This window comes from Brachyistius frenatus, unplaced genomic scaffold (assembly GCF_029030835.1).
Source record: "Brachyistius frenatus isolate BFR_SWC_R1_liver_20210118 unplaced genomic scaffold, ASM2903083v1 Contig_240, whole genome shotgun sequence".
NCBI lineage: Eukaryota > Metazoa > Chordata > Actinopteri > Embiotocidae > Brachyistius > Brachyistius frenatus.
Genome location: NW_027210839.1, coordinates 97,848 through 123,212, shown reverse-complemented (window position 1 = coordinate 123,212; position 25,365 = coordinate 97,848). Strand labels below are relative to the sequence as shown.

At 40.5% G+C, this 25,365-nt stretch overlaps 1 protein-coding gene across 4 annotated transcripts; it reads right to left on the bottom strand.

Moving 5' to 3' along the window:
* Positions 1-1,729: 1,729 nt before the first annotated feature.
* ppp2r5ca (protein phosphatase 2, regulatory subunit B', gamma a) lies at positions 1,730-25,025 on the bottom strand. 4 transcript variants are annotated; one of them, XM_069720405.1, is made up of 16 exons: positions 24,662-25,025; positions 24,484-24,546; positions 23,467-23,617; positions 12,545-12,744; positions 10,307-10,417; positions 9,953-10,045; positions 9,676-9,806; positions 9,491-9,550; positions 9,158-9,266; positions 8,757-8,810; positions 8,426-8,596; positions 8,189-8,316; positions 7,060-7,161; positions 6,813-6,885; positions 5,104-5,220; positions 1,730-4,489 (listed from the first exon to the last, which is right to left on the bottom strand). In XM_069720405.1, the coding sequence occupies exons 1-16, from the start codon at positions 24,686-24,688 to the stop codon at positions 4,355-4,357; spliced, it is 1,725 nt and encodes a 574-aa protein (XP_069576506.1). In that variant the 5' UTR covers positions 24,689-25,025; the 3' UTR covers positions 1,730-4,354. The 4 variants fall into 4 exon arrangements, with proteins under 4 accessions (XP_069576506.1, XP_069576507.1, XP_069576508.1 ...); XM_069720406.1 differs by lacking the exon at positions 5,104-5,220 and having other exon boundaries at positions 24,662-25,023; XM_069720407.1 differs by lacking the exons at positions 23,467-23,617; positions 24,484-24,546; positions 24,662-25,025 and adding an exon at positions 18,580-18,748.
* Positions 25,026-25,365: the final 340 nt, after the last annotated feature.

Below are 25,365 nucleotides of genomic sequence, written 5' to 3'. Positions count from 1 at the left end.
TTACAATTAAAAAGATGGGCAGGTACAATCAAAATTCTTAATTTGACCAGCCACGCTACAGATGTAATCCCTCACACGAATACAAATTCCCTCAGTACCCCTGCTACTCTTTTGTTTTCATTGAATGCAACAATCAATGTAGGAAAAGTATGACAAACTTTCCTCTTGTCTTCAATGTCTTGTTGTTGTTTGCTTATTAAAAACAATTGAAGCAACGGCTTAAATATAAAGAGCAAGCCACTAACGTGTAGAAAAATTGAAAAATAAATGTCTGCAGAATATGAGAAGTTTTTACGATATTTAGCAGTAGTGTATTTTATGTTGGTACTTTGCAAAAAAAAATACAGGATGAATTAATTGGAATAGATTTAAAAAAAAAAAAATGGTTTAAGGAACACAAAAAAATAACCTTCAGATAATAAAGCCTGATGGCACATTCAAGCTTCTGCAGTTTGTGATATTGTAAAAAAAAAAAAAAATCTTATTTGGTAGACAGTAATAAAAAACATCTGCCCTAAACCACAGAGAAGACGCACTGTATTAGATCAGATAAAAGGATTTAACAGTAGGAACAGGAGATTTTTGCCACATCATGGTTCTACTGGAAAGCCAGCGGAACCGACATTTTCACTGCAGTGTAAGTGAGGGACTAATCGCAGTCTTAACTCAATAGTTGTCTTTTAGATGACTGAATACCCAAGATGACCTACATATGCGTATTACTGCTACAATCAAATCGGCATTAGTTACTGCAAAGACACTAAAGTTAGTAAATGTTCATTTTCAGTTGTCTGCCTCCCCCTTGTGTCCAAAACAGCTCAATGGCAGAAGTTTTATTTCCCTGTTACATTACTGGTTTATTAAACCCAATGATTAACAAAAATATAATGAAAAAATTAATAGTTGCAGTAGTTGTTTATGATGAAATACCCCTCCTTAATAACCCTTTTTGTGTGTGTAACATGCACTCTGAATCCGAATATGTTTTCAGAGTACATATTTTAAGTGTAACAACAGTAATATAAACTGTCACTGAAAAAAAAACAGGCCTGCTAGAAAATATATCTAAAAGATGTTTTTTTGCCTAATGTAAAAATAGTAGCAAAATTCTGATAATTATAAGCATTTTTGTACGCCTGTTTTATGCTTGTTTATGCCAAACTTATTAAAAACCCATCATGTAAAAAGTACTGAGTAAATTATATGGCAAATCTTCCATTTAACACAAATATATTTACATGTTATAAAGGTTATGTATAAATAACCATGCATTTTTCTTTTTTTTGCCAAAAAGTAATTCACAGATAACAAAATGTATAATATGATCTCCAAATTGCAGTGTTATTTATGTTTGAGGTTATTTATTATGTTTGACCTCTTATATAAAGTTAGTTATAAAACTAAAACAACAGAAATCCAAATGGACTTATTTGGTGTTTGAAAGTGAAACTGTCATCAAACACATATCAAGCATAATGAAAATGTATTATATTTCCCAAAGACTTTCATTGTGGTCTAAGAATTATGTTTTGTAGATAACTTCTGAAAGATGTCATTGGTCCAAAATGATTAGCAATTGTTCTTAAATTAGAAAAAGTCATTCATCATTGTTAAATATGTTTTGTGAGCTGATAAAAGAGGAGATGGTGTTTAGAGATATCTGCTACATGTCATACATATTTCATGTGTTTCATTTAGGATGTTAAGTAAAGCCAAAATGGATGCATGGTTGAAAATATATATTCAAATAATCTCTTTATTCATTCTATATAGTTTTACACCACTAAAGACAGTGATAGGAGCACACAACGGGCATGAACATTTTTCAGTTATTTAGAGGTGGGAGGAAACTTTGCAGATTTCAATAAGAAAAATACGAGCTTTTTCTAAATTCTCATGATGCCAAAAACAGGAGAAATAAGACGGTATGTGCCAGATTGACTTCTTCCACTTGCTATTGATGTTTTATTCTGTACAGAGGGACAATTTGTACAAAATTAATCTAGATATATAACACTACATGAAACAAGGTAAATCATATATACAATATTAAATGAATCATATAGTACAGGTCACATACAAAAGGACACTTTAAGTTATCATGTTTTGGAAATAATATGTTAAAATTGAAAGATCTGCAAAGATCCTGCAGAAAGAGAACAAGCCACCAAATCATTTTTAAATCATCTCCTGTTATCATGGATGACTTGTTTTTCAGCACTAAAAGAAACCTCTAACATCTCTGACTCAAACTCATGAAATTCATAAAACATCTCTCCCAGCAAGCAGGACTGTTTCATAAACGCAATGACCTCGACAACAGAAATCGATCAGTTTGGTGAATGGCATTCCTCCAGGGTAAAAGGTACATGTTTAACATGGTAGTTTTAATTTACATCTTTTTGCATTCAAGCAAATACAGTATTAATACAGTTAACAAGCCAAGTCACAATGTCAGTTTATTTTCAGCATCTGGCATTTTTGTGGCCATTTCACACCAGTCTGTTTCAGCACTGGGCATTCTGAACGGCCAAAACGGAGAAAAGAAAAAAAAGAAAAAAAGAAAATCCAAAACCTGACATCCACACTATTAACCTCCAGAGACAATACAAAGAAATACAACACATCAAATATGAAGAAATCTACCAGACCTCCTTAGTTTAAACAATGGTACTGACTGGAAAATATTTTCCAACCTTAAAACACCTTCCTCACTGAGAAGGATACAATTCATAAAACCCACTAACCAGAAATTAGGAATAGTAGCAACACAAACATGCTACACCTTCATATTCTTTTGAGGATGTGATTTTTTTTAATTTTATTTATTCTTTTGGTAGCTCTTCTCAAGTAATTTTTGTGCACTAATCATTTAATGTCAGTCCGTGAATAGGTTACTACCTTTGATAATAAATTAATCCTAATTTTAATTCAATATGGAGGATTTTAACATTTTCATAGCATACAATACCATCTTCATGCTCCTTATAAAAGAAACGTAATGAGCAATGGTCCTGATTTAGTCACGCTGCTAAAAACCAACAGATCTGGACCTCGTCTTTCATTCAACACGGCAATAACTCCTCTAATTATATTTACTTTAAAAAAAATAATAATAATCATCCGTATTCATTTTATAGTGTATATCTACCCGACTGCTCACCCTGAACACCCCAAAGTCCTGCTTTCTGTCTTTCTTTACAGTAGGCAGCAGTTATACGACTCCTTGCTACATCCAAGCCTGCGATATTGTTACAACATACTGTAGGTAGCAAATACGCTCACAGCTTTCATTCAGGTTCATCCTTAGCGACTAAACTCAAATACAGTAAGTACCATTGTTTGAACTGTCCCGCATCGCTATGGTCTGGTTTTCAAATATTGCCAATGAACGTAAGGAAGCAAGCATATAAAAGAGCGGCATATGGCACAAAATAATAAAAAAAAGGAAAGTGTCGAGATGTCCACAGGACAACTTCCCCTTTCCTCGCTATCTTTCCTGGACATTGCAAGGCTAAGGACAGGCCTCAGTTTGGTCTTAGGTGTGCGAAACAAAAGAAAACAAAACAAAATCCAACCTTTCAAACACCAGTGATCAGAAACAAAAAGGCAGGTGTCCCTGTTGAAGTCACAGATAAAAACATGAAACAAACATAATGAACACAACAGTCTTGGCACTGACAAGATGTCTGTTAGAGCAAAAATAAAGAAAACATACAGGAGATGACAGGAAAGTCTCGTCTTTCATCCGAACAATAGGGTCTGTTTTTGTTCCCTTTGAAAGAAACCAAAACCAAGAAGAGAGACCAAGAGACGATCCTTAGACAGTGAGTCAGGCAGTTCCTATGTTTTCATGTCCAATCCTTTGTGAACACACTTCTAAGAAGGAATGAAGGAGCCGTGTTGTGCTGTCTGTACTCCCAAGTTCCACATTTGCAGTGAGTGCGTGGAGGTGGAGGGGTGGAAAGGAGGTGGTGGTGGTGGGAGGGGGGGGGGGGGGATTGAAGGACAGAGGAAGGTGAACGGATGAGGAAAATGATTGGAAAACACACTGGATGTCGTGAGGGCTAAAAGACACACAAACACACTCCCACTCCTCTTCAAATAAAGAAAAAAAACCTGAGAAAGCAGAAATCTGAGGGAGGTGGATACAGGATTTTCTGCACCAGGGCAGCAGGAATGAAGGAGAACTCAGGATTCTGGGGGCGAGGGGGGGGCACTGAAGGTGGGAAGAGGGATGGAAAGCCCAGCGTGGGTCACCAGTGTGATTCTGGCACCTGGGCGAAGGAGATGTCCATGGCTGTCGAGGGCAGAATGGGGGCAGTTTGAACCAAGAGTCGGCAGATGGTGGGACCTAGAGTCCGTCGTGGGTGGTCAACATGTCTTCAGCTCTGCGGTGGGACTCCAAGGCTTTTGTGGTGTAGATATCCTGAGGCAACTCAGATTTGCGTCGCACCATGGGCCGCTCTTTCCGCTGGTCATGCTGCAACTGTCGGATGGAGGGGAGATGAGAGTAGAAAGTTAGGCTGCTTAATCATCATCGTCACATCATCACCTTCTGTCAACCTGTCAAAATGTCCCTGTTCTTAACGGATCTTTCCGATTAACAGATTTAAACCGTGACTGTATTTAAGCGCGGCGCACTGAGCCAACAACAACAACAACTTAAAATTAAAAACGCACCGACATCGGACATCCTGATTTATAGAGCTCCAAAGCTCTCAATATTATCTTAATAAGACACCATGAGACCAATCGATGAGATGAATTTTACACTCTGTATTTATGTACTTAAATATATAATAGTGAACACTTTGGAGCTCCATACTACCGAGACGACATGCAAGGGAAAGCAGGCACATGAAAACAAAACTCTTGATTCCAGTGTTTAGTCCATTGTCAGATTTGTTTCTGTGTTTAATTGACAAGTTTGTAATAATAATAACAACAACAACAACAAAAAACACGGTAAAAATATACTTTTTAATGAATGTAATTTTTACAGTGCAAGCATGTTGAATTAGGAGACTTTGCAAGCTTATCTATAAACAGAGTGATTGCAGGAGGAAAGATGAACAGAGACAGAGAGAAAGTCAGGTTTACCTGAGTTGCGCCCTCCTCAACTGTCTTTTTTAACCTCTGAACATCTTCTATCAAAGGGACATCCGTCTCCATTGCTACAGGACTATTGAGGTCAGAGGAATCAACATACATAGAGAACTACGATGAAAAGAAAGGGAAACAAAAACAAAAACACAAAAGGATGGAGAAAAGACTTTCAATCGCATGCAAAGAGGAATTAATCAAAAAGGCTAAAAAAAAAAAAAAAAAAGAAAAAGAAAAAGAAAAAAAGAAAGAAAAAAAAAAAAGAAAATCTAGTTAGTTGCAGCTATTGGTTTGATGTGCTTTAGTTGAGGTGTGGGAATCAAAGTGATTGAAAACATTTTCTTTGTTAATGTACTGAGAATTACCGTGTCAATTTTGAAAAAGATGCAAATGATTTTATGGCGTTGCCGGTAACACAGTATTTATACCATATTATATGTATTGTGCTTATTTGCCTATTTTTTTTTCCAGACAAAGAGATGTCTGATTCAACCATTCACCCCAACTAAGCACATTGTATAATCAGTTGAATATGAACTTTCATCCTAAAGTTACAATCTTGAAGATTTCTATTTCTCTTTGGCGCCACCTATAGGTGATAAGTGGTAAAAGCAGCAGTGTTTTTGGACTTCACTTCCCAGAGATCCAAGCAGTATCGCGGTGTAAAAAAACATGACGCTAATTGTACATTGTTTGTGACTTTTCTTGGGAATGTCAGCACACTGCAAAGCTTGAATTAGTCACCACTGTATTCGCTCAGTTGGTTGTAGATAGTGACTTAACAGACATTTGTTTAAATGAAAATCTTCGAGATTATTACTTTAAGGTATGAACAAATAGGAGTCTAAGGAAACGTGAACAGGATAAGATGGAGAGGGAACTACGATTCAGCAACACAACTAGCTCACATACAACACAAGACACTAAAGTTCAGGCTCTAAGTATTTGGACAGATGTTATATTGTTAGATTATTATTGCCGTTTTGCTCTACAGGCTTTGTGCTTCAGTACGTTCAATTTCAATTAATGGATACATTAAAGTCTCAGGTCTCAGCTTTGATTCGAGTCAATATCAAAAGAACTGTGCGGGAATGATATCGAAACGTTTTAATGCATCTGGCTGAATACAAGCGCACCGAACGCTCCTTTAGAACTCTCTTTATTACTCACTCTCTTGCTTCTGTCGTCAATAAATGCCCGGGGGCCAGTTCCATTAGCACACAACCATCACCGTGCTTGACAGATGAGGTGCTGCTTTAGTTCATGAATTGCGCCTTTCCATTTGTCCACTTCATCATTCTGATAGGAGGTCAATTTTTGTTGCATCAGTTCATAGAACTCAGTTGCAACCGGCCCTCGCTTGTTGACAAAGCCGTCCAAGAAACATGTAGCAGCCAAGTGTCCGACTACTTTTGAACACTGGCTTTTTGGGCGCTGTGTGTTGGGATGGCTGTATGTCACGCACTGCTCTTTCAAAAGTTGAGATAAATCGAATTCAATTATAGGTAAGACTTTAATTCGGGATTCATTATTATCATCATTTTATCTTGAATGTGACGAAGCACAAAGCCTAACTGTCCAAATAGTTACGGCCTGGACTGTATTTCACATATTTAGTCTTACACACGAACACAAACACACACGCACTTTGGTAGCAAAGAAAAAAAAAAAAGAAGATGTTTTAAGTGATTGCACACAATGCTCACCTGTGGGTTTGATTTGGCGAGGTTCTCAATTTTGATCCAAGCCTCTTCACGTTCTTTTGACTTTGCCTTCTCTCTGTTTAACAAAGCATCAAACCTCCTGTCAATAATCTGCTCTACTCCACTGAATAACGTGAAATCCAACACAACAACTCAGCTGCAGAGTTAGGACTGATTACAGGTATGCGTCACTCAGACATCTTTTTCCGAAAAGATTAAAATGAGTGGGAAATGAGACTTTGGTTCATACTTGTTTTTCTCAGCCCTGAACTGCTGTGTGCAATCATCAAAGAGCTTCTGATTCATCTCCATGAAAAGCTTCAGAGCATTGTAGATGAGGCCGTGGATGGTCCTGTGGACACACACAAAACAAGCAAAAGAGTCAAGTCTTTACCAACACAAGCAAAATTACTGTCAAGTCCAATTATGCCCCAAAGTTTCAAACCTACATTAATATCAGGGATTGACAGTAAAATTAAAACATGATGTCAAGTCTTATAGAGCCAAACCGATTACCACCAGAATGGTCAGGCATAAAGCATTCTGGTATAGCGGGGGGGGGGAAAAAAACGTGCTGGCTCGTTTGTATTTCCTTAAACGGATCGCAATTGTGTGAGGCGGCTCTAAGCTCGGGATACAGCGACAGTACTCTTGTGAAATAGTGTCAGGGGGACTTGTTTTGTTGGAACATTTGCACATTGGGCATTGAATCCTGGCAAAACGCCTCCAAAAAGACCTGAAAGAACCAAGCGGGCCCGCCTCCAGATCTGCATCGAAACTTGCCATTTTCAGTAAATTGCCAGCTCTGGTGTTGTTGTTATTGTTTGCGACGGGGAATTTAAAAAGGATCACACAGAAGGGAAGGACAATGTCAATTGAAATAGCCAGTCAATGGCAGATTTATACCCAAAGTCTACATCCAGGGAAATAGACTGCATTACTACACCCAACACTTGGCGGTAGCTAGAGGGCTTACATATTCCATACTGACAAAATGATTACAAAAATACAAAACTATTAGCTGTTACTCACCCCACTTTTAAGAATATTTTATTTTATTTAGCATAAAGCAGAGTAAGTTGAGATATTCAACTACAGTTCAAAGTGAAAGTTCAACAGGTCAAAGCAATATTTAACCAGCGACAAGGAAGTGCGTTCGACACAATAAAACTGCATTAATCCGCTTCTTATAAATAAACATCTGGTGACTTGTGTGACTGCCAAGAGAGGAAATTCTGTGACCAAAATACCAGCACGCACTTGAGATCAGTATGCGAACTATTTTGTCAGACCGGAGTTATGTGCAATGTAAAGTACGTACGGAGCCTTTCGGAACATCAACACAGCCGGTGTGGAGACGCTAAACTTGAGCAGCTTACTTGTTCCAGTGGGTCTTTGAGTTGCGGTACAGAGCCGGGAACATAATGGGCAGAATCTTCGCTGCGTTGTCGCTGATCAGACTCATAATGTACTCGTTGTTCCAGTAGTACAGAGCTCTCTCTGCCACCTAAAGAAAACATATCTCAGTCAGGTATGCACTGGGAGTCGCAGTGACCACACCTGAGGTGATAGTATGCAAAGTTATGAGGGTTGGATTGTGATGATCCATCCGATACCTGAAAGTGTGGGCTGGACACACACTTGGCCAGCTGTCTGAAGAGAGGCTCCTGCACTTTAACAAACTCGGAGGGTTCGATGACATCCAAGATCTCCTCCAGCTCATTGAGGAACATCACCTCCTTGGGACTGTGAGTCTTCGGCCAGTACTTTAGTAGAGCCATTACCACCTGTTGAGATGAAGAAGGATGATGTTGACTAATCAGTCAGGGAGCACAAAGAGATAGCAGCTTTTTAAAACCTGTCAAAACCAAACTTCATAAGGAATTTAAGCACACAGTATTATGCAAAGAAATAAAAATCCTCCCATCATGTTTTTATTTGACATACCGGCTCAGTTAGAGTGCTGTCTTTTTCCAAAAACTGCACCACGCAGTAGGCCAGCTGCAAAACCCAAACAAATACAATCATTAAACTGTCAACGCATTTAAATGAATGCACGACTAAACCAAAAAAGGGAACATGGCAGGGGGACACGAGATGCCTGAGGGACAGACTGGCTGGAACATGTAGCACCAGTTTTTTTTTTTTACAAAACATGTAGAATGACCTGCTGCTCTCGTGAAAAGGGAGGGGGGGGAGTAGCAGGTTTGGACAAGAATATCTGAATACATTTTCAAAAAAATGTGAGCTGTAAATAATTCATGTTACACTCGTTCAGCACAGCTTCGCAGCTTCAATGAAAACCCAAATCAAGCTTCTTATTCTGCGTTTTGTGTTGAAAAGCGTACCTGTGGATGGTAGACACTGAGTGATTTGACTTTGTGAAGAGGCAATAAAACCTTCAACAGGAAAATCTTGTGCTCTTCCTTTAGTGGTAAGGCAAATCCATTGATTATGCTGTAAAAAAAAAAGAAGAAAAAAAAAAGATGGAAATGAATCATTAGAACATTAGAACAACAACAAAAAAAATGTGTGGCGTGATTGAATAGCCGATAAGGAATTGGAATTGCTCATGCTTATGAAGCTTTTAAGACAAAAAATAAATGCATTTGAGTTTCTTAAGGCACAAGGACATTACAGCTGCATTCACCGAAGTTTACAACTTAAGCCAAGTGCCATACCTTCCAAGTATTTCCAGTAGTTCAGCTATACCATTATGGTGCTCTGTCTCATAGATAAACCTGTAAGAACAAACACAGACTTGTTCAGTGGCAAGACGCAGACTCTATTAACGAAACCAGTGATTCATATGTGGATTGGTTGTCATGTTTAAACATGAGCCGAGCAGGCGAAGAACAGCACTGACCTATAGAAAATGTTATTGATCTGTTTTCTGATGTACGCTCTCAGGCCCAGGAACTTCCCATAAATCCTGTGGAGGGTAGTTTTGAGGAAGTCTCTCTCTCTGGGATCCTCGCTGTCAAATAGTTCTAGAAGCTGCAATGCACAAAAAGTGAATCACAATACGTGCCATGTCTTATGATTGAAAAGTGCACTGCCATTTCCTTTCATCCCGCTTTTCAAAGGGCTATTATGCAATTTGTTCTCATAAGGAAGAGCCAGTCAAAATAGGCATTTCTTACCTGCATAACAAATTTCTGGTCGATGTATTTCTTCGCTATGTTTGGCTGAAAGTCAGGCGATTCTAAAAATCTAAGGAAAAATTCATAGACGAGCTGGAACAGACACAAGATACAAACAAAAAGAGTGAATGCTGAGAATGGATTCAGGCAAAACAAAAACAAAATATTTTGATTTTGTTGTTGTTGTTGTAATTATTCATAGGTATGAGTATAAGGATTGTTTTTCTTTTTATATGTACATAAAAATTACTAATGCATCAAACTATAGAATGCAGACAAGGTTAAGACTTTTTTTTTTTCTCTCTTCTCAATTTGTCCTTGTGACGCAGACGGCTGAAAGATTTAAATGTCAACCTGGAGGTGAGGCCACGCAGCTTCAAGTGTTGGCTCGTCCTCTTCCGGATCAAACTCCGCTCCAGTAGGGTTGGACGATGGAGGCAATGTTCGGAACATATTCACAGCAAACTGCAAGAAGGGAAATGAAAATGATACTGTAAATGTTTACTCTCCTGGACAGCACGCCATTTAAGCAAACTTCCCCTCGTTGTTTGGTGTGGTTGCGGGTTATTAAAACAGCCATTTAAAACACAGGGGGAAAAAAATACTGCTGACGTCTCCGCCAGGAATGATGTACAAGAGTTTTTCTGAAAATCAAAATAAGACATGCAACTTGACCTAACAATATATATCTTTTCCTTTTTAGGTTAATGTTAACTTTGTCCTTGCAACCTTCCTCCAAGCGTTTGGCCCACAATAATCCAAGTGTCTTGTGTTTCTGGTCTCTCACAGTGTCAACTGACTCCCCTGTGGGCTGCTGTTCCCTGCCAGGCAGATCATGGGACAGTGCAGGTGGCCTACTAAAACACTGGGAGCCTTGTTTGAAAAGACGAGCTACAAGGTAAGATAGACCGTTGCTGCACTTCAGCCCATAACAGGCTGTGAAGATGACTTGCACATTAATTCCACGATGAAAACTGTAAATTGAAAGTTTACAACCGTGATTAATTCCACTGCTGGCTTTGATGATGAAAAGATACGAGTGGAGTCCGAGAGAAGATTACATAAAATTGCAGTGTCTCCATCGTGTTTACACTTCAGTTTCTGTATCGCCGCACAGCTAATGATTGCGATGACATAAACCGAATTTCTCTCATCACGATAATCTTGTTTTGCTTGGATTCTCTGTTGCTGAAGTTTAGTTGCTATAAAACAAAGTAAAAGCGATTCTTCTATTGATTCCAAACAAACTGCGAAGGCCTCTGAAAATGTAAAACACATCACTCTCTTTGTGCCAGGAGAAAGTCTTTTGCCAGAAAAGGCCCCATATAAAATAAAAGCTTTTGTGTACAGAGTGGAGGTTGAAATAGCAGAGCAGGGTAGTAAAACAACAACAACGAAATCTATCTGTTTTCCTGTTTCGCAGCAGTTTTTAACCTACTAAATTCTTTGAAAAAAAAAAGAAGTAAAATCCTATAACTGATTAAGGCAGAGTTTCGTGTTTCCATATGGGACGTTAACATCTGAGGGGAAACAAAAACTCTCAAACTTGGTCACATCCAAGGCAACTCAAAATTATTTTCCTCACTGAATAATCTGGCGATTATTTTTCTTTTAATTCGTCAATAAATTTGGTTCTAAAAAGTCCCAAAATATTTTAAGAATCTGCATTAGAAATTTCCCCAATTCCAAATTGCTTGTTGTTCCTCAGTCATCAGTGGGATTTTCCCCACAAAGATGTTCACGATCAATAGAAAAACAAAGCATCAAATCTTCATCTAAGAAGCTAAAGTCAGTTTCTTTAAAAATAATTCTTTAAATGTACCTTAATGGGTGGCAACAGCAAGCTTACTTTGCGGCGAAGCCAATTTTAGTAGCCAATATCGGCCTATGAGTTAAATAGATATTAGCGCATGTGTTGTCCGATATGAAAACTTTTATACAGAATACTAAAACAGAAAAAGATGCTTGGGATAATTGAGAAATAGTTCTACTTTTACTCTTGTGTTTGTGGTGTCGCTATACAAATAAAATGTATTCTTATTATTACTTGAGCACTATTATATTTTACAGTTATTTCTATTAGCAAATTCCCAGTGAAGTATATTGTTTGAGTGCTGATGTCAACGTGGACAAAAAAAACAAACTGTACAATTTCCACCCACCACTCCATATCTTTGCCATAAGTGAATTTAGTGTTTGATAACCATATTTTAGGGATCATTGCAAAACCACGTGTATATATATTCTATATGTGCACTACATATATAGAGAATATCAGCCGATACATCGCTATCGGATTTTTTTTTTTTTTTTAAACATTCTAATATTGGCATCGGCGCCAAAAAGCCAGCATCGGTCGGGCCCTGCTGAACGAAGCTGCATGGATGATCTGAAGAACACCTGAAGCGAACCATTCTGATGACAAACATCAGCTGGGACACTGACTCACTGTTTAACCGTGAACTTATCTTCCGTCCTTATTTCAGCCTCCAACCTGTTCCATCCCGCAGCTACAGTTTGCCCATGTTCTCAGTCCAAGGTTCACCCTCATCTTCAACATTAACCACAAAGTCAACCCCCTCCGGTACTGACCATGTGCACCACCTCCGGGTAGATGGGCTCTGTGATGACATTCCTGTTGTGGGTGATGTACTCCACCATTTCGCTCAGAGCCGCCCGCTTTACTTCCTTCCATTTCAGGTCACTCAGCGGGTCAGACAGGAAGTCGAAAAGAACGCAGCACTGCCGTAGCTTCTGGATGAAGAGCTTCTCCTGCTCCGCGGGGGCCACGTCTGAAGAAGGACGAGAGGATAAAAGTGAGGTGGGTGACGGGAACGAGAAGAGGGAGGAGTCCGGGAACGGCCTAAAGTGACAGGGCAGCACAATGGTGACAAAAGTAAGGCGACTGAGAATATAGAAGAATGGAGTCGTGTTAAAAGAGTGAAAGGGGTCAAAAAAGAAAAAAAAACAACAACAACAAAAAAGAGTGAAACAGTCAAGGATGACCGCTGAAAGAGCAACGGGTTAAACAGCAAAAAAAAAAAAAAAATACGAGGCTTCAAGAGTGCGATGAAGACGGGCGAGTGAGTCATGAAGACTGAGTGCACTGAGGAAGAGAGGCTGAGATGGTGAGAGCCCAGGAGGGGTGTGGGGGGGGGGGGGTATAACGATGGAGCAGAGTGGACGAGAAAAGACAGGACGGAGAAGGATTTGGGAACTAGGTGAACGGTCACAGTCCAGCCATTCCTCTCTCTCTCCCTCTCTGTACACACAGGAAAAAAAAAGAAAGAAAAAAAAAAAGAAGAGATATATTTATATAGGAAACCCAGCTAGTCATTATATTTGTCCGATGCGGTTTGAGGGCCCTCTGTTTTGCTTCATTTTCACCCGAGTTACTGAAGAGCGCCGGCTCATAAACAACACAGAGTGAACACTTCCCACATGACAACACCAGGAGGAAACCAGCATTGTCCATACTCCGGATTCCTACCTGCTCACGTGGTGCAGTAATAGCACACACACACACACACACACACACACACACACACACACACACACACACACACACACACACACACACACACACACACACACACACACACCACAATTATGTAGTTATGCGACTTTGATGTAGCCCGATTCTCCCCGATGACGTTTAACGTGAGCTTTGTAAGTCAGAGTTGAAGAAAAGTCCTCACGCGTCCCCGAGGCCTCCCCCCGGGTGATGGCTGCTGGTGAACAGGGCGAATCAGACCGGCTCCTTCCACCCACCGGCTCCTCTGACGCTCATCGATGAACATGTTGGAGCTCATTGTTTTTAACGCGCCGACTTGTTTTTGCACGTGTTAATTTGGGAGCATTACAGGAGCAGCTAGGTGGACCCCTCTGTTTTCATTCCTTATGCTAAGCTAAGCTAACTGGCTGCGAGCTATAGCCTTAAATTTGCAAATGAAAGAAAAAAAAAAAAAAAAAAGAGTCCCTGCAAATAAGGCATAAAAAAAATTACATTTCACAATAACCTCTGCTTCTTTTTAAAAGATTACCTCAAGTTTCTTCCTTAGCTGATTATAAATTAGGTTTTATATTCGCTGTGGCGGTGATAAAATAGGAACATTCAAAATGTATTCCTTCCCTGGACTCGGGTGCGAGTTGATTTACCCTCTAGAGGCAGCTGCATGCGACACAGATAAGTGGCGTGTCACATCAAGATGCGCTTATTTGGTTAGTGATTTACATTGCATCAACAAAACAGACATAAATGCGGTGCTTCTATTAGTATCTCTGCTGGTGAGGTATGCTGTGTATCTGGTGGAGGATAAGGGTGCTCGGCGTTACTGTTCACTGCCTACACACAGAGAATATAACACCTACAGCAGCTTTACATTCAGGTTTTGCTCCGTTTCTGCGCCGAGAACCGTCTCTTATGAGCAGATTTCGTCCTGAACTTTGATTCATGCGGTTTAAAAGAAGTTGCACGAGGATAGAGTCTCCAAGAGTAGAACCACATTTACACAATGTCATAGTGACGTCAAAAACTGCACTTAAGACAATCCACCCTTTATGCTGTTAAACTTCAAATCATCCCAGTGCACCAAAAGCTGGGTTTTCTGCACAGCACAATTGCTAATCAGTGAGGGTTCGGCTTTAACAGCAGGATGGCACTGAGCCTCGGACACCGAGTGCGCATGATGAAGATGTTGATGCCATGTGTCGAACTGAAGTTGATCAGATATACACATAGCAGAAAAAAAAAAAAGAATCCAATTTGTCTTCTCCGGCTTTCCTGCAACCTGTGGGCTGAGCACTTACAATTACCGAGATAAGCGAATTAGCCAAATTATGATTTATGATTTTGGCACAAATGAGGAAAATGTAGAAATAATACCCAACTGATAAGGGAAAACTGAACGCAGCAAACTTGCTACATGAATGCAGAAATGTGTGTAAAAAAAAAAAAAAAATCAAATTATTTCAAGATGAATAAATGCACTCTTTTTGTGTTACGTTGTTCTATTCCATCTTGTTTTAATTAAGACTAAAATTAATGAGCAAATAAACTAACTGCCATAAAAAAAATGTTTTTCCACTACTCAAGTCATGCAGGTGGAAAAAAATCAGCATGAAAAAACTTGGGAGGGAAATAATAGCTCGCTGAACTTATTTGCTCATTCCATAATTTTAGTTGATGTACACAAATAATGACAAAGTAAAGATTAGAGGAGGGAGGGTGCGCGCGCACACACACACACACACACACACACAGAGTCCATGACATTCTTGCCATCAGGCAGATTATAGGTAAGAAGAGAGATCTCCTATTCAGACATAATGGAGACTTGGCGCGGACATACACACACTTCTGCAGTGTCAGTTCCAAGTTGGCCAATTTATCTTGATGACAGTGAGAGGCTGGGATTTCCAAAGAAGGTGTGTGTGTGTGTGTGTGTGTGTGTGTGTGTGTGTGTGTGTGTGTGTGTGTGTGTGTGTGTGTGTGTGTGTGTGTGCGCGTGTGCGTGTCTGTCTGTCTGTCTGTCTGTCTGAGAGAGTGCGGCCCTTTCGATAATGATTTGACAACCAATGGGGCTGTCAAAGCACAACGAGGGAGACTGAAGTTCATCCAAGACATTTATCTTTATTGTTGTCCAATGAAAAGCAGCTGCGAACTGTCACACAGAGCACCTGTCAAGAGTGAGGCCTGTGGTAGGTCAACTGAGGTAGAGCAGTTTAAACTCAGAAGACTGGTCGAGAAGATTAAATTGGTCTTGATTATCTTTTTAACACCAAACTCTTGAACTCCCTTTCTCTCTGAAGCATGAGGTTTGTTTTGTAACGTCCATCGGTCGTGGTCGCAGTGGGACCAGAAGCTGGACTGGAATGTGCTGCCATGCCTTGCACCGCTGACCGTGTCAGACTTGTGTTGCTCCTATTACATAAGTCTGTCTGCCTGTGTTATAAAGTTTCTGCGCGCTCCTAAAATACCCAGAGGGTTGCTGTGTAACAGATAAAGGCCCAGTGTTGTGATCCCAAAAATTGATGTTAACCACAATGTGACTTCTATTAATGCAATTCATCGAAGCCTCCGGCGGGAAACAAGCATGTGCATGCAAACACACAACTATCGTGTCTTGTGGAGAACAGAGAAAGATTTATCTTCAGCCCCCCCCCACCCACCCACCCACCTCCCCTCTTCAAAACAAAGACAAATAAATACGTGGAGTCACATTGGAAACACAGTTTCTACTTTTTCCCCTGTAAAGGGGTCACATGAAGAGCTGCTAGTCGGGAGCTGGGACTGGTTTGGCCATCTGCTTTATCGACAGTATGTTACGATCGATGTAAACATTGACCAATTACTATTTATAGCCATGGAGACAGACAGTGTCACAGATTTGAAGGCATATGAGCAACCAGTTTGGCCACATTCATTGATCAAAACTATTCTGGATGCATTTTAGGCAACGCCTGAGAACACATCCAGTTTATGTGTTTTAGGGTGGGAATCATCAGAGGCCCCGTGATGCAAAATTATCACAATATTTAAATCACTGTAAGATATTATTGCGATTTTAGACATTTTGCGGTATGCCGAGTACTGTAATGGCATTATTTGTTATATATTTGGATTTATTACCTTTTTTTAAACTGCAAATTATGAAGGAAACCTGCATCCACATTTGTTTTAGCTCTCAGTCTGTTTATTTCATTTCAGTCATTTTCATTGGAGCAAAATCGTGTTGTCAAGAAGGCAGACTGACTCAACACTGTCATAAAACACCTCTCAGACATACAGCATGCACCTGGCAAATGTATTTATTTCATTTTAAGAAATATTTGATAGTTGCCGTTTGTGTATCGATAAAATATTGCAATACTGTGCTGCATGGATTTGTAGCTCCATTCCTTTCAAGTGCATCACCTGGATTAAGGCCCATGTTTTGTTTTGTTTGGAAATAGTTGAAAGGTACTGTATGCATCATTGTCACACGTGAGTCACGGTTGCAATGTGGAGGTTCCACGGTCACTAATTCAGATCCTTCACGGTGCTCGTTATTCAAACTATGTCTTGCACCTCAAGACAGACTGAGAGGATAAAAGAGTCAAAGGCCCTGTTCACACTTGGTGCTAAAAAGCATCTTTGGTGATACGTTTAGCCCTCCAAAATTGAACATGGTTGTAAATACAGGTATGCGTGCACCCAAAATGTCCAGAGGATGACCTGGGATGCGGAGGGAAATCTGAAGATAGTGTGGCGTGAATGTATTCCTAACAATGCTTGTCGTGTCTGAAAAGCTAAGTGAATTTGCTAATACTAACCAAACATGGATGCTAGATTTCAAATCTATACCCGAGACGAGACACCGTAAATAATCTAGTACGTGTCCATGCATATTATGACCTTTGAGGGGGTTCGAGTTCCCACATACAAAACTAAATGGAAGTAGGGCAGTGAAACCACATTTAAGTAACTCATTCAGACGCGAGGTCCAGGCTGTGGTCTGTTTCAAATGGATCTGGACTTCATCTGTGAAGGTCGTGATACAAGCCTTTTGGTGTGAACATGGTCAGAAGGATAGAAGGCGCACGGAGAAAGAGAAAAGAGGCAGAGAGAGTCCGATTGTTCTCCAAACACTGAGTTGTCATTCAAGGCAGTCGCCTCTGTGGCTCAATAGAGTGTAATCAATAATTGCCCAAGGCTTCATCTAACGCCGGGCTGCACCCGAGTACAGTGGGAACAGGCCGGCTCTTTCAAACATGACTGACTACATTGTATACACGTTAAGAGGCCGAGTCTCATGTTGTATTCCTAAAATATTTCTGCGCTGCACTGACAAAAATGGCATGGTCATATTGCAGTGCTTTGTTGACAAAAGACGTGACTTATGAGACGCCTTACAACTTCTTGTTTGGAGGGTGGGGGTGGAGAGGGTGAAGGGGGATGGGATGGGAGGGGAGGGGAGGGGAGGAACTCTCAAAAGGTGCCTGAGCATGTCACTCATAGGACGGGTAACGAGGGAGAAGGGTGGAGAAGGTGGCTGCTGCCTGCTGCAGAGCCGTGGCTGTCTACAGCCTACACACTATGACCAATTTGTGCCCAGATGAACTGGAGTGTGACAAAAAACGCTGGGCCGGCGGAGAGGAGCCCGAGAGGAGCCCGAGAGGGAGGTGAGGAAGACAAGACGATGTTTGACTCCCGTGCAGCTTCTCCTCATAGGCTGGGATTAACAGCTGCACGCAAACATTGTAGAGACACACAATTACAGACAAACACATGAAAAACTAAGGAGAAGAGACCCTTCCCCAGGCTATGACCTCACTTCCTTTGACATCACTGGCTTGGCGGGGGGATGGGCAGAGAGCAGCTAGCTAGTAAAACCAGATTTCTATGGAGCTGCTGTGTCTCACAGCGAAGCACACAAGCCTTACAAACAACAATCACTCAGGACCTTTTCAAATGAAACAAGAGCCACTTTCCAAAACAAAGAAACCACGGTGTTATATCTCAAACGGCTGAATGCTGACTAACCAGGCAGTTACCAGTGGAGAGGAGCCGGAGCACAGCAACACACAGCTCTCTCTTTTCTTAATTCCCCAGGACAATACAGGAAGAATAATATGTCCTTACGTACCTCTGAAGTGCATAAGAGCCACCGGCTGGAAAGGCCCATTGGAATTGGGTGCATCCACAACCATCCTGTCTCCAGATTTATTGCATGTCAACATCTAAACCTCAACCAGGAAGGCGATCCACTCAGGGCGAGAGGCCAGCCTCCATTTTAGCACAAAAGCAGATCAGAAAATGAAGCTCTCTGCTGCTGGAGGGAACTGGCTAGTTAGTGATGTAAGCAGTGGAGGAGCCCGCCGATTGGCTGAGCTGGTGCTGCTCTGGAGCAATAGGGGCGAAGGCTGCTGTGAGAGAGGGACAGTGATTGGATGAGAAGATGCACCGGGGGAGGGACATGCACTGGAATTTTTGGTCTGGCTCCTCCTTTCCACTCACTGCTCACTGGTGACGCTCTGCGAAGGGCAGGTCCTGCTACTGATCTTAGATCAGATTGATTTATGTCTTTTGCACCGTTTAGCCATTACCAGGGGTTTCAGCATAATCTGACTTAGGATAAGCAGCTGGAAATAACTTACTCTTGAGTGTGCTTAGAGAGAGAGGCCCTGGCTGAATCTTCAAAGTCTTTATTGTTTCCTCCTGTCATCTCTGCTTGGGTCTTTATCAAAGGGAGGTGGAGAAGAGGGTCAGAAGGGGCCTCGAATCTTTGGATTCAGTGAGGAAGAGAGACAAGAAGAAACCACATGAGGACTAAGGACAATGACTAGTGAGGACTCAATTCTCTAGTAGCCTCGACAAGAAGAGCCACTGGAAACTGTGCCTCTTGATTATTAACATATGAAATAATGTAAAATCAAATAAATCATTAGATCCAGTCTTGAACGACAGTTTCAAAACACACAAAATAGACGATTGCACTTTGTACTCGCCAGTATGCGCAAAATGAAGCCACGATCAACCACCTTCGTCGGCTTTACGTAATGTACACATAATGTGGAAAGGGTTGAATGACTCACACTATTTGGAGCAACGGCAGAATCTGCTGCATTATCTTTTTGTGACTGACGTCCGTGTGCTTAGTCAAATTAGCAGTAAACAGGAAATGAAAGTAAAGGGACAGAAAATTAAATGCACAGGAAACTGCTGCAGCTCCTCACAGCTATGAGTTCATCCAATCACTCAAAGATAAACAGTTAAAGATGGGTGTCATCGTCTGTCATGTCATGTGCCACGAGTTAAAATCTATAGGTTAATGCTAATTGTATTAGTTATTGTTAATGTGGCTAACACTGAAGTGAATGATTACTTTGAGAATGTTTACACCAGCATATTCAATAGTTGAAGACACTGAATGAATAATCTGCATTTCATCTTTACATAATGAAGCAGCTTTCCCTCTTTTCATGTGATTTATCAGAGGACGCGCAGAGAGAAACCACATTCAAACCACAAGGCAGACCTGCTTTTTCATAACAGCGTGGCTCAGAAAACCATTTCACACTCATTTCATAGTCATTTAAAAACAAGGGAGCTACTGTTTCCCAACCATGGACACAGTCAGACAATGAATTCAAATGTAATGAAGAGTCCACCAAAGAGGCCCGAGATGTACAGTATGGTACAGTTACCCTCCACCGCATCCTGGTGACATTTAGGGGGTTATTACGGATTTGTTGAAATAATTAACTATAAAACAAATGGTCTGGTATAGACTGTTAAAGATAAATTATCCCCCAAAATATATGCCTGAATTATTTTGATCAATCAAATTTCTCTTTGACAGCTCATTTTTTTTCTCCAGTAGGTGCAACATTAAGTTCATGGTGACTAAAGAAACAGGATAGTATGAGAGGAGAGGAGAGGGGAGGGGAGAGGAGAGGAGAGGAGAGGAGAGGAGAGGAGAGGAGAGGAGAGGAGAGGAGAGGAGAGGAGAGGAGAGGAGAGGAGAGGAGAGGAGAGGAGAGGCAAGGGCAAGTGTATCGCAATTCTCGCTCTTGGCATTCTCTCACTGTGAGGCCAAAGCCTCTTCAAGAGGTGCCATTACATTCCACAGCCATGACAACGGGCGCCGGTATTTTCTGAAAGCTGCCACTTACTTCCTACTAGTTGGACAGACTGGGTAAGAGTGTATTAAGCTTTAGCTGTAGCTAACTCCTTTGGAGTTTTACGTGACAACAAATATATATTTTCTGACCAGGATTGAACTGATCCTGTTAACAAGTGCTGTCTGTGTAGCCTGATATATGTTGTATAATATGCCCCTAACACTTCAATTGTGGTCCAAAAGCTAAAACATCAGTGAGTCATACTGTTACAATGAGAGCCATGTTTCCTTACAACTATGAATACACACACTGCAGTTCAGTTTGAGTCAGTCCTCTATTCACCATCCTGATGGTAAAAAATACTTTTTACAACAAATATATATGAAAAACATTTCATTCCTATTTTATTTAAGTTATTAAACTTTATCCTTGTTGCTGTTTTTTTAAACATTCACATCTTCAGGAGTTACTCAAATGCACTTCAGTCAAAGAAGAGAGACACAAATAAATTAAAACCAAATAAAGCTGTCAGCCTTATTCTTCAGATCAGTTCTGCTTTATGACAACAGCTTCACTCAAATGAAAAACCTTAACATTACAGCCAAGAACAACAAGAACAACAACAGCCCTTCTGTGTTCAGCCAGCAGACGGCAGCACAGGCCGCACCATTTGTGCAAAAGCCTTTTGAAACACAAACCCATCTCTAAATGTTTTACACATGGAGCAACATACTCTTTAGTCATCTTCATCAGAGATGCACTGTTGCCCTACTGACAACATTTTAACCCACAGCAGCAAGAAAAACTCTGTGAACCTGCAGTCACTTGATATTAAAGACAAAACCATGAGACAAAATGTCTCACATCTGATTCGTAACTAAGATATGTGATAATTATGTATTTGTTTCAGTTTATCCTCTCCCTGTGTTATACACGAAAGCACACACACATGCACAACACACAGAGAGGACAAAAGTAACTTTAAAGCCCACAGCACTGAATGGGCCACTTTGAGATGTCTTCTTTAAAAGCTGGAAAACAAAGTCTCCTTAGAAAATACCATCTTGGCATCCCTTCTCTCTCTCTGTAACCTGATTCTAATCTCGCAGTACATCTCAGGTGAGCTGTTGTTATATTTCATTTTCACTCTATTTAGTAACCGATATTTTTAATGATTAACTGCACACATAAAAAATAAAAACTATCGTGGTGAAGGGGGGAAACAACAATTGCTACTTCATAATGTATGTGAAATAATGCTGACATTGTGATTCGGGAAAGATTTTTCAGAAATCTGATAACAAAGTGAAATCGTATCAAAATAACATTTTGCAACAAGTGACACAAATATTGCACTGTTCAGATTTGGTTAGCAACTACTTATTATTTATGGTATCAATTACTTTGCAGAAAGTGTTTTTCAGTGAGTCATTTGGTCCAAAAAAAATAGGTGCAAATTTATTTTTTATGTCACAGATGACGTCTGTAAATGTTTTCTTTTCTCAAACGGTCCAATATCTAAAGATGTTTAATTTCCAATAGTACAAAACAAAAAATAGAACATCATGGCTTTGGAGAGACTCAAATTTGATGATTAATTATCATTATAATTCCTGGTTTGTTTTTTGTCCATCTATGAACCAATTAATCATCCAGTCTTTCAGCTCTAGCTCAGATAAGTTCAAAAGTATTAGTGTGTTCTCTAAAAAAATGTGTTCAAAAGATAGCAACTGCAACACAATATACGTACTGCAGTCACCCACAGTAAATAAGAGGATGCCTGAGCAAGTAGTTATCTTCAGTGCATCTGACCTTAGAAACTAAAATCACAAACCATTGCTTGAACTGTAATTAGAGAGATGATTTGTCCACCTCTCTTTTTTTGTAAGTTTCTCATCAAAACTAACAGAAACAGAGAGTCTGCACTAGAAACGACAAGTTAATCATTATTTTTTTTTAAAGCAATAGTCATTGTACATCTGTGGACGCGTCTCCCTCCAGCTTGCAAATCCCCCTTACAGTGCACCCCTATTGTTTCTCCGTAGTGTCATCCAGGTATAAGAACAAAGCATAGCAGGGTATAGTTTACAGGAAACCACTTAGGCCAGATCCTGTTTGTAATGCTGCGTGTAAACAAAGAAGCCATGAAAGATTGATGGAAATGTTCAAACCTCAACCTCACTGTCTCGTCCCAGACTCAGTATCAGTGCAAAATGTACTAATTGAATCAATCACTATGGTAAATTAAAACACTCACAGTGGCACCAGCTTGCGATAATTATGAGGGTTGGTTAGCTGTTCATTAAAATATCACTGAAACACGTAAAAAAAAATTCCATCACAGTCATTCAAACTGCCTGGCCCGGCTGTATTATAACATAAGCTTCTGCCAAATTGTATTTGTGAGATGCCTGATGCTCGGCGATACAATAGTCTACAGTTTGTGTTTGATTCTGAGTCATTATTAGAGAGTCCAGACTCCACCGCTGTCTTCCGGTCTCCTGTTCAGTCAGTCAGCGTTATCTTACATGACGGAGCCCTCCAAGAGTTAATATCTGTTTCTTCCAGGTACGGCAGGAGTTGCAGCTGATTGCACATCATTTGCATTACAGATAAAGCTGATGGGCAGTCGGCTTCACGATAAATTATGTAGTGAGCAAAGACCTCAAGGTTAAAAAGGCGGTTATGAGGATCCACCAAGGCCATGAATTGTTAATATGATTCCGTTCATCCATATAGGCCAAACATACTATCTTAGATACAGGTCGTCTCGTGTCTTCCAGAAGAAGAGTAGCTTATGCCTGCATCTGAGTTATTACAGATAATGGAAAATGTAGTGGGGTATTTTAAGAAAACATTAAGATAATAGTGATTGAGAGAGAAGAAGCTGTAAAATGAAGGAGGCATACCTGCCAGCGCAGGTAGCTTCTGTAGCTCTCTGTTAGCACTGAGGGGGAAAGAGGAAGTGCTGAACCTCTTCTCTCTCCTCACGGCCGAGTGTGACCCCGGCTGCTTTACCCTCATCAGCTGAGTTGCGGGAGGCACTTTCTTATTGGAGCCCTGCAGAAACAAGAGTCGCAGAGGAAGGGCTCCTGTTACTGGGGGTTAGGGCAAGGTAGTTCCTGCCTCAAAGGAAATGGAATCACTTTACTCAAGAGAGGAGAGGAGACGGAGAAAGAGAAAGAGAAAAGGAGAGGAGAAAGAAAGGAGAAGGAAAAGAGAGGATGGGGTGGGGGGTGAGGGTGAGGGTGTTGTGGTGGGGGTGGAGGGGGTGGGGGTAAGGGTGAGGGTGTTGTGGTTAAGAGTCAAGTTCCTTTCCGAATCAGATCAGGTGATCCTCAGTGAGGCAACCCGATCAGAGGCGGCAGTGTATTGTATTGCATCTGTTGACAGAGTTTGTGATGAACCTCAGTGGACAGAATTATTGAACACAGTTGGAGCTGATAAAGCTGTCAATGGGAACAAACAGCAGGTCGAGCAGTCAATCAATCAGGTCTCTTACAGTCTCTATGTACTACACTCAACATCACCGGTGTATATGTCAGATTATGATGGGGACAAAAAATAGCCTCTGCAAGTCATTAAACTTAAAAGCAAATCAGTCAAAACATATGTTTCCTCAAGCTGTCAGGGCTCATTTTAACACCAAATAATATCAAAAATAAACAAAAGAGAGATTAAGTAAAAAAAACATTTTTAAATGTACACCAGCAAGTAAAGAGCATTGCATCTCGATAACATTCCTGAGAACAATTAATACATTTCAATGCAATTGAATTAATGAATTGAGTAATATTACTACTCAGTTTTGTTGTGTCCTTATAATAATATGTCACACTGTGCAACTTGGCTGGTTTTTATATTGCTTTCATCATGCACATTTTACATTAAGCAGTGAAAGCAGTTAAAAGTTCGACAATACTTACTTGGTCATCTGCAGGCCCATTTTTACTTCCGGATTTTTTAGATCTTCCGGATTTGGAGGATTCCTAAAGAGTGAGAAATCAATAAAGCAACATTCAAACACAACAGGAATTAGGTGATGCTAACATTTGCTAAATTTGCATCCAAAAAATTTTTTAAAATTTAAAATATCCACATTACCTTTTCTTTTTTGCTCTTGTGAGGCATACTGGGATGGGAACCCCCAGTGTCAGCAGGTGAAACTTTGGCGAGTCACACACACACTGACAGCGGATGGCTGGTTAACGTTCGTGCGCGTTGATGAGGCTTTCACGACTGACCGTCCGAGCACCATGTGACCGAGTCCGAGCCACCGGAACGTGTCATCCTTACTTCAGCATGCCACAACTCGCGCCTTGGTAATAAGATATAGGTCATAACTGAGGAAAATACGGTCCATGTCCGCTGTCAACATCCAACTTGCAGCTGCCGTGAGCTGCACTTTCTGGTACCCTGCAGCCCGAGAGGTGAATGCGTGTGTCCTGTCCCGGTTATCAAATCAAATGTGGTTACTGCCACAGGAGGGCAATGTTGCACCTGGAAAAGAGGGGATAGATGTAGTTTTCAACTAGGTCTTTGACCCTGATTCAGGACAAGTCCTGCTCTGCCCTACTAGTAATCCATTCATTTGAGGCATTCACCAGTCGTTTAAGTTATGTAACGGCCGATGTTGTAAATATGAATTTGCCAGAGGTTGTGGGAGTGAAAAAATGTTGAAGTCTGGTGGTGGAGGTCTCTTTGATCTATCTATCTATCTATCTATCTATCTATCTATCTATCTATCTATCTATCTATCTATCTATCTATCTATCTATCTATCTATCTATCTATCTATCTATCTATCT

Bases quoted from the DNA above. Each gene is read 5' to 3' on its own strand.
- ppp2r5ca (XM_069720405.1), bottom strand. From the start codon at position 24,688: ATGCCTCACAAGAGCAAAAAAGAAAAG. The intron at 8,811-9,157 runs GTACGCTTTTCA...TGGGTTTTGCAG, and splicing joins TCAGTGTCTACCATCCACAG to CTGGCCTACTGCGTGGTGCA. The intron at 7,162-8,188 runs GTAAGCTGCTCA...GTGTGTCCACAG, and splicing joins TCAAAGACCCACTGGAACAA to GACCATCCACGGCCTCATCT.